At 44.2% G+C, this 18,855-nt stretch overlaps 3 protein-coding genes across 5 annotated transcripts in view; 1 reads left to right on the forward strand and 2 right to left on the reverse strand.

The window, feature by feature from the left end:
- Positions 1-578: 578 nt before the first annotated feature.
- Positions 579-6,527, reverse strand: LOC117528305 (protein SCO1 homolog, mitochondrial). Its single transcript, XM_034190917.1, has 7 exons — positions 6,285-6,527; positions 3,184-3,303; positions 2,895-2,985; positions 2,542-2,739; positions 2,366-2,458; positions 1,042-1,157; positions 579-929 (listed from the first exon to the last, which is right to left on the reverse strand). The coding sequence occupies exons 1-7, from the start codon at positions 6,450-6,452 to the stop codon at positions 798-800; spliced, it is 918 nt and encodes a 305-aa protein (XP_034046808.1). The 5' UTR covers positions 6,453-6,527; the 3' UTR covers positions 579-797.
- A 754-nt stretch (positions 6,528-7,281) lies between these two features.
- On the reverse strand, positions 7,282-9,965 carry tmem220 (transmembrane protein 220). Its single transcript, XM_034190918.1, has 6 exons — positions 9,853-9,965; positions 9,754-9,783; positions 9,622-9,682; positions 9,352-9,475; positions 8,084-8,143; positions 7,282-7,953 (listed from the first exon to the last, which is right to left on the reverse strand). Exons 1-6 carry the CDS (start codon positions 9,928-9,930, stop codon positions 7,821-7,823), a joined length of 486 nt encoding a protein of 161 aa, XP_034046809.1. The 5' UTR covers positions 9,931-9,965; the 3' UTR covers positions 7,282-7,820.
- A 1,641-nt stretch (positions 9,966-11,606) lies between these two features.
- Positions 11,607-18,855, forward strand: part of map2k4a (mitogen-activated protein kinase kinase 4a) — a 41,677-nt gene continuing 34,428 nt past the window's right edge. For 2 of the 3 annotated variants that reach the window (XM_034189677.1, XM_034189678.1), the window contains exons 1-2: positions 11,607-11,956; positions 18,062-18,097. In XM_034189677.1, coding sequence (XP_034045568.1) covers positions 11,824-11,956; positions 18,062-18,097 — 169 coding nt within the window. In that variant the 5' untranslated portion in view covers positions 11,607-11,823. The remainder of the gene's footprint in view (positions 11,957-18,061; positions 18,098-18,855) is intronic. The other variant, XM_034189679.1, reaches the window with a different exon arrangement.

Consider the following 18,855-nt stretch of genomic DNA (forward strand, 5'->3'; position numbering starts at 1 on the left):
AAATGTACGAACTTGGTGTAAAATTGATGCTATCTGCTCTGCTAGAATTGCTGCTGACACGACAACCATTGCGTGATGCTCACTGTGTTGCAGCCGTCACTCATCTGAGATTCGCTCATTTCAGATGTCCAGCTGAAATTCTGTGAAAATCAGATTCATTTTGTTGAAGTTATTGTGCACAAAGTGCAACTGACACATAGAGTGCAATTCTTCATCCCACTTCTGACCTTACGGCTGGCGGCAGATAATAAAGATGCGGGATGACGTGAGACTGCGTTCACCTGCTGGACTGAAATAAACATTAAGAGAGGATTAATGAGCGTGTTGTCGTTAAAAACCTGCTGATCTTGAATAAGGAGTGTTTATGAATCCGCTCCGAATGCTCTCAGCCAAAGTGCTTAAATTAAGGACGTGCCCCAAGAGCCCTTTGTGACTTTCTGGTCTGACGGGGATTTGCCATCACCTCCCGTGTACGTTCATTTCAAATCAAACGCTGGAATTCAGACAAAAACAATCAGGTATTTTGGGTTTATCTTTCTTTTTTAATCTGACATTCAAAAAAACCAAAAACAAAATCATGAAGTGAACTTTTTATTTCCAACATGTTGGACTTGTTCTTGTCTGTGGTTTGATCAGTGCTGGAGTCCAGATATCATCGTCCAGGAGACGCGGGGTCGCTTTCAGTGCTTACTCAAACCAACACCCCAAAGGAATGTCACATCTTAGCCGTGCACGTGAACGCTTGTGCCGGTGACAGAGGTGTGTCCGGGTCAGTCCGCGCAGACTCGGGCTGCAGCTCACTTCTTCTCGTACGTCTTCATGTATTCTGCTATGGACTTAGTGATCTCGCCACTTTTTTTGTCCTGTCCAAAATACTGCACAAACTCCCCGTCCGGTCCCACCAGGTACATAATGATTGTATGATCCACCTAAAGACAAAAACTCAGGTCACACAGTTGTTTCTTAGAAGAGTAAACCAGTTTTATTATTGTCAAACCGCAAGGACATGCCGCAGTGTCCCTGAAACAGGCGGTCACTCACAATGTAGTCGTTGTCTTCGTCCTTGGGGCCCTGGCTGTAATAGACTCTGAAGAGCCGGGACACCTCACCAATCTCAGCGGCCGTCCCCGTCAGGCCGATTAGCTTCGGTGAAAACTCTGAAAAAACGCACGATCATGTTTAAGACTGAAAGTAATAAACGACTTACGCACACAGATGAAGTGCGATTTAACAAAGAAGAGTTGATACATTTCCATTCCTACGGCTGCAGCACGTTTAGGTCAGTCATGACATCAGATGTGATTATTAGACTCAGAGGCTCGATTGATAATGTCTTAATATGATTGAAGGTAATATAAATGTGACCTTGACCTTCAGAGTGTGCAGAGTCCTGGAGGTCTCTTTAAGGTCATCACATCCTCTACTAGAATAAAACCCGTTTAAGGTCCTGTCACACCTTGACGATTTAGCCAGCATAAGCCAACCGTACTAAAAACGCTGGCATAAGTTCAATAAGTTAAGGGTAAGTTTTTTATAAGTTAAGAGCACGTTGAAGCACATTGAAGCTCGCTGATGTTCGTCCTAATAAGCTGAGCTCCTCAAAAAAATTTTGGGTATGCTGAAAATTTTCAACGCATGCCAGCGTGTGACTCATATGTCCTGCACATGCTGGACATCAGTTGTAGGTAAGTTATGTGATTGTTGGCAGATGTTTCTTGTAATTTACTCATAAGTCTAAATGCGTCCATTAATGCTGGTCACTGATTGGCTGAAAGCTGCACTCCGTATGCAGAACAACAGTTTCATTCACACACGGAGTAAATCTGACCTGTTCATTTCAGTCCAATTCACCATCACAGACGGACATGAATCCACATAAAGCTCCTGATTTTTGAAAATGACCTCGGAAAATCCTTTGATTTGTGGCTGGAAATGCCGCGTTTTAAAGCAAGTCCCTCTGTGGTTTTTCTGCTCCAGGTGCGTTTCTCATGCTGGTGCTGCGCTCTGAACACATAGAAGTGCTGTTATGATTTAAACTTTTAAAGCGCCGGCACTGTGGTGTGATCATCAGATGACCTGATTGATCGATCAGGGTGATCACACCTGATTAATGCGCTGTTTAAACATTTAAAGTGCCGTGGCTGTCGGTGATCACCATGCCGATAGATCACACAGCACTTCATTCAAATCGCACCTGATCGTGGCCTTAACCTTGTATTTTGAGGCATTCTACTGTAATTACCGGCACTGACTGCTACATGTCACTATCGTGTGATGTCTGGAACATTTCAAACCAGCCAGCTATTTTTATGAAGTAATTGGTTCATTTTCATTTTCATCACTGCTTCATTTCTGCATTCAGTACCTTTGACATACGCAGCCAAGGCCTCGGGCGTGTCCCTGTCAGGGTCGATGGTGATGAGAAGGGGTGTCAGGTTTGGGACAGTCTTCATTTTGTCTGTGGGAAGCAGTAGAGGATATTTGGGGATTGACAGCAGCATATTCTGTTCTATAAACTTTGAGGGGAACTTCAGTAATCACCTATTTCATCAACCACTTCCACCATTTTCTCCAGTTCTTCCGGGCAGATGTCTGGACAGTGTGTGAAGCCAAAGTAGATGAGAATCCAGCGGCCAAAGAAGTCCTCGCTCTTGGCGGGCTTGTTGTTGTGATCGACCAACGAGAAGGAACCACCCAGCGCCGGTTTACCGACTGACCTGTTCCTCTGCTTTCGAAGCACTGCAAACACCAGGTACAACAACAAAAAAAGGTAAACAGGAAAACTGCAGCAGAACAGAAGAGGCGGATGTTTAATCCGATGAAAAGAGAGCCCCTCAAAAATACCTCCACCTTTGATAGAGGAAGTGATGCACAGCAACATGGAAGATACTTACTTTCCTCCTTTTGTTGCTTGAAATACTTCACCCCGAGGAGCAGAGCGCCACCAACTGCAAATGTGATCACTAACGATTTCCATGTTATAGGCTGTAAAAGACAGTGAAGCACTCAGACAAATCTGCATGGAACTGCAGGACAAATTAACTCTACTTCATTTCAGGTTTTATAACTGAATAATCAATTCTCACACTGTTCGTGGGCTTTTGTGATCAGAGAGGCAGGTCTACAATCCGACTGACATTTAAAGATATTTGAGAAATATCATCAACTGCTGCTGTTACTTGCCCCTAATTTTGGTGGTTTCTTCTCTGATGAAGGTGATGGAGGTATGGAGGTAGAAGGTCTTGAGGAATGTTGATGCAGCCACTGTGCTGCTCTGAAGGTGCAGCTCCAGCTCATCTTTACCTGTTAATGAATAACACAGACTAATGCTGTATCAGTGTGGCAAAAATATGTTGATACCATTTAATACACTATCAGCACATTACCAACATACTGGCTCAACTACAAACATTCCAGACACAGCTTTGGAAAATCCATTTGCAAAACCTAAATCTGGTCACCAACAGCACAGACTGGACCAAGGGTATACAGGGAGAAGGATGCTGAGGATAGGTCAGGGTATACAGTGCATCCAAGAAGTATTCACAGTACTTCACTTTATCCACATTTTGTTATGTTAAAGGCTTATTCCAAAATGGATGACATTCATTTTTTCCCTCAAAATTTGACACACAGTACCCCATAATAGCAATGTGAAAAGGGTTTTTTTTGTGTGCAAATTTATTAAAAATAAAAATAAAATAAAAACTTTAAAAAAAAAATCAGACGAGGGTAGACTGAAAAGTTCTCGGCCTCACCTAGAAGGCAGGGCAGCATCTCCAAATCTATGATGCAGTTGTAAACTATTATGCCTTGTATGGTTATGCACTAACATTCATGCGTCTGTCTTTATTTATTTTTAGGTGAGGCTCTTTGAAAGTCTTCATATCTAGTGAAGATCCAAAAATGGACACAAAAGAAGCTCGTGTGGTGATTGAATATCTGCATAAAAAGGGCATGACACCCAAGGCAATCCATGATGACATGGATTTCCATTGCCATTGACATTGAGTCAGATGATGACGTCATTAAGGCTGTAGAGTCCTACCTGAAGGACCAAAATGAAGCCTTCTTCCATGAAGGCAACGGAATGTTGGAGCACCGCTGGACAAAGTGCATTGAGGTGAAGGGGGACTATGTTGAAAAATAACCAGGAACTAGGAGTATCCTGACAACCCTTCTTGGTGAGGCTGAGAACTTTTCGATCTACCCTCGTATGTCCATAAGTATTCAAAATTGAGCTCAGGTGACTCCTGTTTCCACTGATCATCCTTGAGATGTTTCTACAGTTTAATTGGAGTCCACCTGGGGTAAATTCAGTTGATTGGACATGATTTGGAAAGACACACACCTGTCTACATATAAGGTCTCACAGCTGACAGTCAGAACACAAACCAAGTATGAAGTCAAAGAAATTGCCTGTAGACCTCAGAGACAGCATTGTCTGGAGGCACAAATCTGGGGAAGGGTACAGAAACATTTCTGCTGCTTTGAAGGTCCCAGTGAGCACAGTGGCCTCCATCATCCATAAATGGAAGAAGTTCAGATCCACCAGGACTCTTCTAGAGCTGGCCGCCCGTCTAAACTGAGCGATCGGGGGAGAAGGACCTTAGTCAGGGAGGTGACCAAGAACCCGATGGTCACTCTGTCAGAGCTCCAGCATTCCTCTGTGGAGAAAGGAGAACGTTCCAGAAAGACAACCATCTCTGCAGCAATCCACTAATCAGGCCTGTATGTAGAGTGGCCAGACGGAAGCCACTCCTTAGTAAAAGGCACATGGCAGCCGACCTAGAGTTTGACAAAAGGCAGCTGAAGGACTCTCAGACCAGGAGAAACAAAATTCTCTGGTCTGATGACACAGAGATTGAACTCTTTGGCATTATGTTTGGAGGAAACCAGGCACCATCCCTACAGTGAAGCATGGTGGTGGCAGCATCATGCTGCGGGGATGTTTTTCAGCAGCAGGAACTGGGAGACTAGTCAGGATTGAGGGAAAGATGAATGCAGCAATGTACAGAGACATCCTGGATGAAAACCTACTCCAGAGCACTCTTGACCTCAGACAGGGGCGATGGTTCATCTTTCAGCAGGACAATGACCCTAAGCACACAGCCAAGATATCAAAGGAGTGGCTTCAGGACAACTCTGTGAATGTCCTTGAGTGGACCAGCCAGAGCCCAGACCTGAATCCGACTGAACATCTCTGGAGAGATCTGAAAATGGCTGTGCACCGAGGCTCCCCATCCAACCTGATGGCGCTTGAGAGGTGCTGCAAAGAGGAATAGACCAAACTGCCCAAGGATAGGCGCACCAAGCTTGTGACATCAGATTCAAGAAGACTTGAGGCTGGAATTGCTAAATTTGCAAAAATTTCAAAACTTTTTTCATGTTGTCATTATGGGGGGGTTGTGTGTAGAGGTTTGAGGGAAATAACTAGTTTACTCCATTTTGGAATAAGACTAACATAACAAAATGTGAATAATGTGAAGCGCTGTGAATACTTTCTGGATACACAGCATAATGAAAAGGATGCTGAGAATGGACAGGACTAGTAATTAACATATCTGAGGGACAGTTTAGGTGGGACAGTTTGGAGACAAAGTCACAGGTGAGACTGAGATCATGGTTTGGACATGTGCAGAGGATGGACCCGGGGTAAATAGGGAGAAGGATGCTGATGTTGGAGCAAAGCTCTCAAGTTGAGATACGCTCAAGAGTTATTTTCTGCCGAATCTCATCTTGCAGGTGATAGCGTTGAAATGTTTCAGAATGTCATGCATTAGTATGAGAGCATGACAACATAAGTCTCATGTTGAATGCATGAGACCTGACAGGACCGCTTTAAAGCGTGAGTCTCGCTACGAATGACTGAGACTTGAGAGCTCTGATGGAGCCACCAGGCAGGAGGAGAAGAGGGAGGCCAAAGAGGAGGTTTATGGATGTGCTGAGGGAGAACATGCAGGTGGTTGGAGAGACAGAGGAAGACACAGAGGACAGGGTGAGATGGAAACCATTAATTTGCTGTGGCGCCCCCTAACGGCAGCAGCCGGAAGAAGAATAATACGGCTACGTACTGATAACACGGGGTTCCATGGTAAATTTACGGTTGGTTAACGTCTGGATGAACTCATATTTGAGGTTGAAGTTAATAACAGTTTAAATCATATGGAGAAAAAAAAAAACAAGTTTTCCTCACATTAGTTAGACACCACCACTTTCTTTATTAATACAATATTATTAATACTTTAGTAATACTGCGACACTAAAAACGCATAGATTATTACCTGACAAACTGCTCGCGGTGTGACGTCAGTCTGCGGAAGTCCGGCGTCCCTCCGACAAACACCGTGCGACCATCTGACCGACTCCAAACCAGCACGTTTTTGTACCATATGAAGGTTTTTGTTAACAAACCTGCAGCCGGAGCTGAAATGTAAAACTCTGAACGCCATTCTGGCTCCGAGAAAACAAACGGACCACCGCCTGCTCTCAGGTCAGATTTACGGACTCCAACAAACGAAAACGGTTCTTACGGTATTCTCAAAAACTGTTCTCAGATCAGTAACCAGGCGGCGACGAGCTGGAGGAAGTGACGCAACACTTCTTCGTTATGTCTTAAAGTTGAGCTTGCTCTCTGCTTCCACCTGCTGACACTCAAGTATCATGACTACGAGTACTGCAACAGCAACAACAAAACAAAGACAAAACTAGAAAAAATAATCAGTGACATTTTTGTCAGACAATTGAACTGTAGTCTTTAAATGCAATTTTGATGCAGCCGTGTGTGTCGACAGGAAGAGCTGCAGCAAGCCGACATTTGACCCCATTACCTCAACCTTCTGACTGACCTTGCCAGAGCAACTCTGGAGTCCACCAGAGCAGCAAAAAATAAAAATTATATGTATAATTTAGAGTCCAGCAAACACGGAGAGTCAGAGGTCAGGTTTTGGTCACATCAGTAATGAGGTCATGTAAAGGTCACACTGAGCTCAGCTCATGACGTCATTTTGCAGCGACATCCAGCATCATGCGGATGTTGCCAGATTGGTTGGTTGTCGTATTTTTTCAGCAAATCAAAGGACTGGGCCTGGAGACACGTGAAATGGTCCATCTGTGTACTGTGGAGAGGTGGGCTCTGTTAGTGTCAGAGAAGGTTATGATGTAGGTCAACAAATAAATATATGCAGGTCATTTTTTTGCAATAATATCATCTCATGATATCTGCCAGTTGCGCCGCAGCAACTGGAGGATGACAGACAGACAGCACGCCATCCATCAGACCAGTATGCATGAATTAAATACAATTTATTGTGCAAAACTCATTCCTTCATATTTCCCATCAATTCTCAAGGTCATTCGGGCATTTAACCTCGTGGGGTGAGTTTTCTTAGTGAAAACGTCACCGAGCTCCATACAAGTCCATGTTAATTTGGTCACTTTTCAAAGTGGTCAAACTCATCAATAAAGTCAATTTGATGTACAACGGTTCATTTCAGGTCATCTTCATGTATAAATCTCACTGTTCAAGGCAACAATAGCTGTCAGAAGCAATAAAAAACTGGCTGATTTCAGTGGAACAGCATACAGAGCGAGCGTGTTGTCATCGAGCGGCCAGTCACAGAAGTACGAATTCTCGCCTTCGGATTGGCCACTTCACCACTTCACCACATCACGTGTGCCGACCTCAAGATTACACACATCTGATTTATTTAAAAAAAAAAAAAGGTTCCTGGGTTCCAGCAGGAACTTTGGTTCATTCCCGGGGTTCTTCAGTGTGGTTCAGCAGTTCTCTTGGTTGGTTAATTTCACCGGGTCGACGTCTAAATAGCGGTCTTGCAGTGTGAGGGCCAGTTGGACCTCAGCTCCTTATGGATGTAGAAGTAAATCCAGGCCACGAAAGGGAACACTGTCACGGCAACAGCTGTGCAGACTCGGAGGATCCCGACTGGAGCCCTGACGGAGGAACAGGAACCGAGGTTAGGAACCAAAAAAAAAAAAAAAACCTATTTCTGTAAAAACAGAAACCAAACTGTAAGAAATTCAAATTGAAAAACTAATTCTGATTCCACGTCTGTCAGCGCACCTTCCAGAGTGACGACAGAGGAGCAGCCAGACAACAGTCAGCGCCAGACCGGACAGTTCTCTACGGGCGACACACACACACACACACACATTTCATCTCCATCACTCTAATTGTTTCAGTTCAACAGTTATGACCTTGAGGTTGACCCTTCAATGTCACCCAAGGTCAAAGGTCATCTGCTCAAGACAAAAGAGACATGACTTCATATTTATATAACAACATGCTTCTGGAGATTGCTATGGTTCGATTATCAGACCACTAGTCCAATTACCGGCCCATTATCGGCCCTCCACAGTTACCGGCCCATTATCGGCCCTCCAACTACAGTTAGCAGCTTACTACAGATGGAGGACTAACTGACCACAGCAAGCAGAAAAAAAAAAACAAAAAAAACTTTATTATTACTTGCAACCCACACGCACCTACAAACTATATCAACTATCAATGAAACAACGAACAACCACTGAGTGATGCAACATGTGATGACTGATCCAAGTGACAGCGTACTTTGATTGGTTGCTCAAAAAGAAAAAGAAATGAGGAAAGAAAAAATCCAAGATGGCAGAATAGGCTCCCAGACAGCTGCATGAATCTGCTTAGCATTTCTTTTCTTTTCTATCTAAAAACCCTGTTTTTGTAACTAGATAAAACAGCTACAGTGATTTCTACAGAGATGTCACCATACTAACTAGCGATGCAAAAGCACGGTGACACCTATTTCGGCTCAAACAAATCAACTGAGCACTGCTGCTCAACGGGACACCGCGACCGTTCCAGAGCATACAAAAGTAGTGGGCTGATAATGACATTAGCGGCATGCCTTTGGTGAGGTATGATAGACTATCAGCTGTCATGCTAGTTAACGCTAACCTTCAGAGGATTCCCATAGTAAGTCCTCTATCGGCCTTGAGGCGGTTTTGTTTATCTCTGCATTCCAGAACGTCCAGCGAATGAGAGTCTAACTCCCCCTGGACAGGACACCAACACAGGTTACGTCTCCAACCACAGCCGGGACCCATTTACAGCTGGGTGGACTGAGACAATGAAGACACAGACAGGTGGCGTGAGCGGGGTTCAAACCCAGGTCTATGTACTGCCCTGTCCACTGAGCTACCTGCTCTATGAAATCCTCACACCCACGCCATGGTGGGTGTGAGGATTCTACCCCCAGTGAGGGCATGATCACGCTGCGTGAGGTGTCACGGAGTGGGCTCTGGGCGCGGGGTTTCCATGGAGGGCGGGGCTTCAGTGGAGGGCGTGGCTCGTACCTGCCCTCCTCCTGCTGGAACAGGTCTGTGATCCGCTCCCTAAAGAGCGTCCAACCCAACATGGCAACCACAGCCGTGGAAACCATCATGTGGAGGTCAGCAAGTCTCCTCCAGACCAAAGACTCTGACAAAAAACAACAACAACAAAAAAAAACCAACAACACAGGTCAAAGGTGACATTTCTATGACTGACACGGCGGCTAGATGGCGGTAGTGTTAATGGAGAAAAAGCATCAGCGCAACAAACTGAAATAAAACGTCCAAACAAACCTGTCACATGTGGTTTCACGCCAATAAATCCACAAAGAACCGCAGGAACTCCGTAACCCACCTGTCCGCGAGAGACCGTGTCAGCAGTGAATTAAAAACGAGGAGAAGATGTTTGATTGTTGGGATTCTCACCATCCACGAACCCGCGTCCGGATCGTTGATCTAAAGACAGAGAAAAATAACAACGACGACGAGCTGAGCGACAAAGCAAACACTCTTAGAAGTACTTACCTGCACATACGTTGCAAGAGCGAAAAATCCTGACATTAAAATATTACAAACTTGCCAAATCACGGAAAGTAAATTCATGGCGTTAACTTCTCTACCGACACTTTCAGTTCCCACCCGGGCCAGCGGGATGTACGGACGGCTAAAGTAGGCGCTCTATTGCCTTCAGGTACAGTCGGATAAATCACGCATTTTCTTGATTTTACCACGTTAACTCGCTTTAGCCCAGCTTTACCGATTAATTTGGGCAGTTATCTGTGTTATTTTACAGATTTCCATATGCTTTACAAAAAATCATACAAAGATTAATTCTTGTTACGTTTACACCCAAAGTGGAGGCTGTGTTTATTTTTGTGATTTTGGTTTGCACAATTACCAATGCTGTATCTGATGGTAAATTCACACGTGTTTTCTAACAGACAGAATTATGTGTGTAAAATATATGACCTCTGATGTATGTTTTATTCACAGTATCTGTAAAACATTTGAACGCTCCACGCCGGGATATCTTGCACAGTAAAACGAGCGAGATGACGTTCCGCCGCCCAGCAAGCTACATACTCAAAAAGAGCTATGTACTTCTGATCGATTTCCACAATAAAATCAGTAAAAAAAAAATAAAAAAAAATCGTAGTATCAATGTGCTTTATTGATTTCAAAATGTTTGTGTAATAAAAACACAATTAATTGTGTACTTTTTCAGAAAATGGTATAACGGGTCTGTGAGAGCCAGAATTCTTGATGGTTGGTAGGTGATCAAATACTTATTTCATGCAATAACATGCAAATGAATTATTTAAAAATCAAACAATGTAATTTTTCAGATTTTTTTTTTTTAGATTCTGTCTCTCACAGTTGAAGTGTACCTATGATAAAAATTACAGATCTCTCCATTCTTTGTAGGTGGGAAAACCTGCAAAATCGACAGTGGATCAAATGCTTAATTTCCTGTGTGCAATGTTGGTTTTCACTTAATTCTCAGTGCAATATTGTAGTCTACTTGCTGTTTACACTTATATTTGGTATTAAACATAGCTAATTTTGGCTTTTTTTTTCTTTTTTATTGTAATAGGTTATATTTATATCTATAGTTTTTTTTTTAAATAAGCAGGACCTGAGTACCACTAACATGGGAATGTGAGTTGGCACAACAAATAAAGTTCCTTGAATCCTAGACCATCACCATTATCATTCATTTTGTGGTGTTATACACCAACTTTGAGAATATTAGTTTGTTAATTTATGTTCTATATTGTATTTGTTCATTTAGCTTGTATTTGTTTGTATGCTTATTATTATTAATGTACGGACCCAATAAGTCCCTTCGGCTGCTCCCTTGTTTGCACTCGGGGTCGCCACAGCAAATCGAAGGCAGACCTGCATGTTGAATTGGCACAGGTTTTACGGACGCCCTTCCTGACACAACTCCACATTACAGGGAGAAATGTGGCAGGAGCGGGATTTGAACCAGGAACCTTCCACACTGAAACCAAGCACATTACCACTTGGCCACCATCCCTGCATTATTAATATATGGACCTTAATGGAAATAAATGTTTTCCCTTTACTGTGTTATGAATGTGTTTTTTGCATACATTTTGGTATGTACATTGAATTGTACAAAATAACTCCCATCAGTCTCTTTCTCCCTCTCTCTCTCCGGTTGGTTTGACCTGCTTTGTCTTCTTTTATTATTTCTACATCCGGTTTGTTCTGTGCCCTCGGTGGGTAGCTTGACGCAGCGGTGGCGGTGGGCGTTGACGTTTGATGTCGCTGGTCAGCTGATTGCGGCTCGAGGGCTTGTGTGCTAGCTGAGTTAGCTTCGCCTAGCTGGATGTTTGTTTTGGTGGATGCTGCTGCACAGGCGGCCTTTGACGTAGGACACCCCGTCGTTTAGCCCGCAGTCAGGTTCCCCCTGTGTCTATCGGTGTCCGGCTGTTTTTGCTCTCCCGGTTTTCGGCGCTGCCGCTGCTGATGGAATTCAAACAAACTGCAATGGCGACTCCCGGTCCGAACAGCTCGAGCCCCGCGGGCAGCGCGACCCCCGGAGCCGCGGCGCAGCACCACTTCCAGAGCCAGCACATCACCACCATGAGCCCGGTGCCCGGTGAGTTACCAGAGGCGGAACAAACGGCGCTCCCTGAACCGCACCATCAGCGTCTCCCCGGTGCTGCCAAACTCCGTTCATTTACCAACGTTTACAGTCGCAAATATCGTCCAAAAGCGTCAGACAAGCCACCAAAAAGCTTCTATGCAGCCCTAAATGTTCATAATGTAATTCGGCACATATTTGGTGTCGAGAATTGTGATCTTTCTCATTTATTGTCTTGACTTTTGTCCAAGTGAAACCCTTCTTGTATGTTTTGGGATTAGATTTGTGTCCAAACCAGCAGAGCTCACCTCCAGATTGATTTGCAGCCTTTTAATTCCGCTTTACTCCCCATTTGATTTCATTTGGGAGCAAATCAGAACAGAATCTAATGCAGATTTCTATAAAATTGACCTGGTTTGGCGGGACTTCACAACAAGAAGGTCGTATGTTCGAGTCCCGCTTAGTCCTTTCTGTGTCGACTTTGCATGTTCTCCCTGTGTTCTCGTGGGCTTCCTCCCACATCCAAAGACATGCAGGTGTGAATGATGACTGAGTCAGGGCCCCGATGTCGCAGACCGAACAGCCCCCCCCCCCAAAATTGGTTCCTTTACTGGTTCCTTCACTGCATGTCATTTGGGACCACAGCAGCACTTCTGAGTCTGACTCTCTTCACCCAAAGTGATCAGAGCAAGTAATGTGATTATTAACCATCAGATGACAAAGTAAAACCTCTTAAATTATTCTAAAGTCAGTATTAAGCAGAAACGAGGTGATAATCACCTCATTTTGCTACTGATGCATTGACGTTGGTGCAGCTGCACGTCAGACGTCTGCTGTGCTGCTGTGGCGCTCTGATCGGTCCGCCATCTTTTATGATGACATAATGCTTAATTTATGTGGAAATGATTGTTGTACAAAAGCTTCAGATATCTGTCGCTGAGATAGATGATGACTGGAGGCAGTTTGAAGCAGAAAGGAGGTAATAACTGAACCGCTGCTGATGCTCAGAAATGACGCATGCACAGTGAAGACGGGGGGCGATTAGGGGGGCCATTTGGTCAGCGACACCGGTATTAGTATTATGATGGTGGTGTTTCACTAAATATAATCTTTATATTTATTTTTGTTAATGCTAACTGTACATAATGAGCAATTCTCCCTATTATATATCTTCACCTATGAACCTGACGGGGTGGGGGGCAAACAAGCAAGCAAACAAACAACAAAATGACACGAGTAAATTAAAGACCGACTGGGATGTGAGGTGGATTTGCCGTCTAATCTCTGAGTTGGTGGAAAAATGGAAGCCATTCGTAGAGTTCATACCTCTGCCAAGACCACATATTCCCCACCGCCAAAATACCCACCAGCACCTGCAGTTGGCACCAGGCTGGGCGTCCCACAAGTTTATCTGTATGCTCATAACATTTTGAGGTCAGTGTTGCTATATGGTAGTGATGCTCAAATGAAGCAATAAAGCAGTATTGAACCACTTTGCCAGTTGTATTGAACATGGGTTCATTCATTCAAATTCAATTCAAATAGTGACATCTAGTGGTGAAATACTAGACAACACTGTCAAAATATGTTCAGCTGATTCAGTATATGGTGACTAGTATCTGGGATTGAGAGAAGGTGTGCTTTAGGAAACAAACTATGTGCAGGGAAGGTGAGATGTGCTTGTTACTCAGGACATGAATCTTGGGGATGGGAATTCAGAGATTGTTATTTGGGACACAAAATAGGTGCAGGGAAAGTGGGCTGTGCTTGTGTAACAGACTGTCATGAAATTTGTGGATGGGATTTCAGAGGTTTTTATTGAGGAATAAGAGTTTTTCCACTGTTTGTGGACTCAGGCGATTTCTTTTTTTGCTGACAACTTCTCCAGCTTTTGAAAAAACACAAGAGCTCACAGGAATTATACGAGGTCTCTTAGAAAAGTATCTGCCCTTTTTATTTTTTTCAAAAACCTGATGGATTTGAATCACGTGTGCTTGCATGAGCCAACCTTGAACCTTCGTACGCATGCGTGAATTTTTTCATGCCTGTCGACTGCGTAATTTCCTGGTAAGCAGCCTTTGTGTGGGACGTGTGCAGCGCGCTCGGCGGATTTTCGTTTCAAGGAAAAAGACGGAACGACTGGAGCAGCGCTGCATCAAATTTTGCCAGAAACTGGGCAACAGCCAGGTGGAAACCATTCAGATTATTCAGACGGCTTTCGGTGATGATGCTTTGGGCATCACACAGATTAAGGAGTGGTACAACCTGTTTAAAGACACCCGCACAACGGTGCAGAGCGAGCCACGCTCCGGTCGGCCATCAACATGCTGAAATTACCAGATTGTTTCCAAAGTGAATGCTGTTGTGATGTGGGACCGTCGTGTGACTATCTGAGAAATTGCGGAAGAGGTGGACATCAGCACTTTTTCGGTACATTCCTCTGTGACAGAAGATTTGGCCATGAAAAGATTGGTGGTGAAATTCATGCTGCTGCTGACGGCGGCGCAAAAGCACCTCCGTGTTGGAAGTCTCACAGGACATGTTATGACATGCCCACCTCTTCCACAATTTCTCGGATAGTCACCGAAAGCCATCTGAATCATCCAAATGGTTTCCACCTGTCTGTCGCCCAGTTTCTGGCAAAATTTGATGCAGCGCTGCTCCAGTCGTTCCGTCTTTTTCCTTGAAATGAAAATCCACCGAGCACACTGCACGCGTCCCACACAAAGGCTGCTTACCAGGAAATTACGCAATCGACAGGCTTGAAAAAGTTCACGCATGCGCACGAAGGTTCAAGGTTTGCTCATGCAAGCACACGTGATTCAAATCTATCAGGTTTTTGAAAAAAATAAAAAGGTCCGATACTTTTCTAACAGACCTCGTACATCGGATGCCACGATTGAAGTTCAGAGACACATGACTGATCCTCCCTTGCAAAGATCAGAGGATCCTCTGATGTACTGGAATGACCACAGAAATGTTTACCCACATTTATTCTTGTTGGCTAAACAATATTTATGCGGCCTTTACAGCCGCACATGCAACTGTACCTAACTTACAAACTGCTACATTACTACCTTTTAAGTTGCTTGTTTAGTAATAAAGTACTTTACTTGTTTAGTACTAAAGTACTTACCTTATTTGGACTGATCAGCTCAAAGTGTTCCCACATTTGAGAACAGCTTCTCTTTGTGGTTGGTTCCATGTTGATCCAAAAGCAGTGATGATGATGATGATGATAACAACTCCGACAACAAGCCCACATGTTTGTTGTGACGGGGTGCCTTTAAGGTGTGTTTTGGTGCGCAGAAGCTTTCTGAAGCAAGTCTCGTGTCAACAACTCATCTCGAAATATGAAGTGATTTATTTGGGACTGAAGCAGTCACTGCTTCATACGTTCTCGCTTACATCATTTGCTTTGGTGCAAAGCAAGCTTTAAAGCAGTGGTTCAAAGAAAACGCAACTTCGAGTTTGAAGCAAGGATCGGCGCTTTGGTGTCAGACTGACATCACTACTATATGGACACCTCGACATGAAAGTTGACACACAATGTGTCACAGAGGGTCAAAAATGAAATAAGTCCCATTTAGAAACTGTGAGATTAATTGTAATAACTATGATGGGTGAGGGTAGGGTGAGTGTGGCATGTGAGGTTGGCCCCGGGTGGCTGTAGATGTCTCGGGCTCTGGGGTGGGGGGTCTGCCTCGCCGGTTCTGCTGTGATCCCATGGCCCTGCTCCCCCTGTTGTGGGTGGTGGCGGTGGGGCGCGGGTGTTGGCACCTGGGGGTTGGCGGCTGCAGCTGGTGGTCTCCTGATCATGGGTTTTGGTGTTTGGGCTGGGATACGGGGTGGGGGGTGGGTTAGGGAGGTGTTCAATATGGGGGGCCTGGCTGCCAGGGGGCCTTGCGCTCTTCCTGGCCCCGGGGTTGGGCCTCGCCTCTTGTCTGGGTGCCGGGCTCCACCCTCGTATGGCTCGGTGGTCCCTACCTTGTGCTTTGGATTCGGTTGCGGTGGCTCCTTTGCCCCCCTTGCCGCCGCTCGCTTCCGCCCTCAGAGGCCATGGCCCTGATGGTGTGGTTCTGGGGCTCCCCCTATTGGTGGGCCTATGCCGGCGCCCTGTGCGCTTCCATTGGGTATGGGGCGGCTCCCTGTGTCTCCGCGGGGAGGGGTGGTGTCTGGGGTGCGTTCCAGCGCCGTTGGGCCGCTCCCCTGTTGGTTTGCTGTGCTGCCCAGTGGCTATGGGAGCTGCCTTTCCTGGCCCCTGTGCCCTTCCGCTGCCCCTTTTCTCCTGGTTCCCCCGGGGCCCTGCGTCCTGGACCCACTTCCGTCGGTACTTGTGGCCAGCTGCGTGGCTTCTGACGTGCCGGAGTGGTCCATGTCATATGGTAAGGTTCTGTACTCTTGTCTTGGCCCAACACACCAGCCACAGTAGTGATCGGATATTTAGCTGTGATCTGGGTCTCTGTGTGTGGATGGTCACGTGTTTGTGGCCGTCACCACAATTCGGTTTTTGGGTGCGCTTAAGGGGATTAACACTACGGTGTTCTAGATTAGGGTATGGATGCTCACTAATCAGACAACAGACTGTTGCTGTCACTGTTTGTTTATGTGTGGTTGTTTGTCATGGTATGTTGTATGGTTGGGGCCCCGTCTCCTCGGTGTCTCACGTCACAGTTATTGTCTTCACCACTTGTCTCTTGTTCTTGTCTGTCTTTGTGTTGTTTTGATGGTCGGCCCTTCCTGATAGAAGTTGTCGGTTGGCTTTGAGTAGGATGTTGTAGGCTGATCGAGAAGGGCGGATGGGGGTCACACACACACACCACATTCACTCACGCACCACATACCTTCTGTCTTTCTAGAATAAATTGCATATATGGTTATTAATGTTCATAAATGGTTCTGCCAGTGTGACATTTACCAAAATAGAAACTCTGTTACTTATCATAGGAACAGATCCCGAACAAAAGCAGAAATGTATATTTGCAGTTGGACTCTAATGTTTTTATGTCTCCAAATGTCCCGTCTCATTCTGTCCCCACACTTTGTTTCTTGGAACGGACAAAATTTGTAACAAAAAGAAGTCACATTTTGCAACTTTGTATTCGTTGTGAACCCTTTTAAATGTAGGTCAGACATTTTGTCAGGTAATTGTGAAAATGAATAAATTTGTTGTGGTTTGATCTATTTTTTGTGTTTATGGAAGCTTGTTAGAGGGGACATTTTTTACCAAGCTTCTGAATGTGATTAAAAAGTACATTTCTTAAAAAAAATCTCCATCTGCATTAAGTAAATGTACCAAATCATATTTGTAGATACTTAAGGTTTTTAATATATAATATTGTCTTTCCTTTTGTAATTTAATAACAGTGCAAGTTGAAATATACACTTACTTTTTTTGACGCACACATTTATCTACAAAACAGGCAAATTTCCAGCCAAAACTTTGTAACCAACCATGGTCGAGCTCAGGTATTTGGCACGATTATTCATCATGTGGGTCTGATGCACAAGAAACTGATATTACTGAAATTACACAATTGTTACGCAATTTTTTTCAATGTGAACTTGTCCATGTCTCCATCATTCTTCTGGATCCTGGATTTAGGATCTGTTCTGGATCAATTTACTGCTTTTGTCCTTCCCTTCTTGGTTATGTTTCTTTGTCATCAGGGTTCAATAAGTAAATGTTAGGAATCATCATCATGGGGAGGTGATAGTCTAGCGGTTAAAGCGTTGGGCTTATGACCAGAGGATCCTCTGTTCAAATCCCAGCCTGACTGGAAAATCACTAAGGACCCTTGGGCAAGGCAATCTCCCAGATGCTCCCGGTGTGTAGTGGGCACCTTGTATGGCAGCAGCCTGATGTCGGGATGAATGTGAGGCATTGATGTGAAGTGCTTTGAGCATCTAATGCAGATGGAAAAGCGCTATATAAATGCAGTCCATTTATTTATTTATTTCCCCCAAAAATCTGTATCCGTCAGGATCTCATAGTTTATTCACAACAACATATTTACAGTAACAATTACATATAGCTATTCTTACCTTTTATTAATCCTAATAGCATTAAATAATCACTTAATGGAGTATTTTGTATAAACTCTCACTTTTCATTTTCAGAGTCCAACACGTGCTGGAGATGTCAGAGTGAAACAGGTAATTACATGTTAACATTACTGTGGTGCACACAGATACACACAGTGTTCCCGAACCTGAGCCCTCTGCGCGGCGACACTGTTTTAGTTTGAAAAGGTGTGTGACCACATTCACTATTTCACAATGAAATCATTGCTGTGGGGAAGAAAACTAAGATTTAAGGGTGAAAATAAATCAAAATCAGCACATTTGCTGACGACACTCTGCTTTTAAAGGCCCTGTCACACCATGATGATTTAGCCAGCGTATGCCAGCTGTATTAAAAAACGCTGACATAAGTCGAATAAGTTAAGAGTAAGTTTCTTATGAGTTAAGCACATGTTGAATCCCGCTGATGCATGTCCCAATATGCTGAGCTCCTTGAAAAATTTTGGGCATGCAGAAAATTTTCAATGAGTGCCACCGTGTGACTCATACATCCCGCATATGTGGGGCATACAGTTGTATGCAAAAGTTTGGGCACCCCTGATAATTTTCATGATTTTCCTTTATAAATCATTATTTGTCTGGATCAGAAATTTCAGTCTTTTACACACACACACACAAAAAAAAAATATATATATATAGATAGATATAGCAGACGGACACACTGATATTTGAGAAGTGAAATGAAGTTTCTAGTCTTTACAGAAAGTGTGCAATAATTATTTAAACAAAACTGGGCAGGTGCATAAATTTGGGCACTCTTGTCATTTTATTGATTTGAATACATTCAACACTAATTATTGGAACATTAAATTGGTTTGGTAAGCTCACTG

This window comes from Thalassophryne amazonica, chromosome 16 (genome assembly GCF_902500255.1).
Source record: "Thalassophryne amazonica chromosome 16, fThaAma1.1, whole genome shotgun sequence".
Classification (NCBI taxonomy): domain Eukaryota; kingdom Metazoa; phylum Chordata; class Actinopteri; order Batrachoidiformes; family Batrachoididae; genus Thalassophryne; species Thalassophryne amazonica.

Excerpts from the sequence above, each read along its gene's own strand:
- tmem220 (XM_034190918.1), bottom strand. The coding sequence starts at position 9,930 with ATGAATTTACTTTCCGTGATTTGGCAAGTTTGTAATATTTTAATGTCA. Across the intron at positions 9,476-9,621 it reads CGTGAAACCACATGTGACAG|AGTCTTTGGTCTGGAGGAGA; the intron begins GTTTGTTTGGAC and ends GTTTTTTGTCAG. Across the intron at positions 7,954-8,083 it reads CTCTGTCGTCACTCTGGAAG|GGCTCCAGTCGGGATCCTCC; the intron begins GTGCGCTGACAG and ends TTCCTCCGTCAG.
- LOC117528305 (XM_034190917.1), bottom strand. The coding sequence starts at position 6,452 with ATGGCGTTCAGAGTTTTACATTTCAGCTCCGGCTGCAGGTTTGTTAAC. Across the intron at positions 2,459-2,541 it reads GGAAGTGGTTGATGAAATAG|ACAAAATGAAGACTGTCCCA; the intron begins GTGATTACTGAA and ends TGCTTCCCACAG. Across the intron at positions 930-1,041 it reads ACGAAGACAACGACTACATT|GTGGATCATACAATCATTAT; the intron begins GTGAGTGACCGC and ends TTTTGTCTTTAG.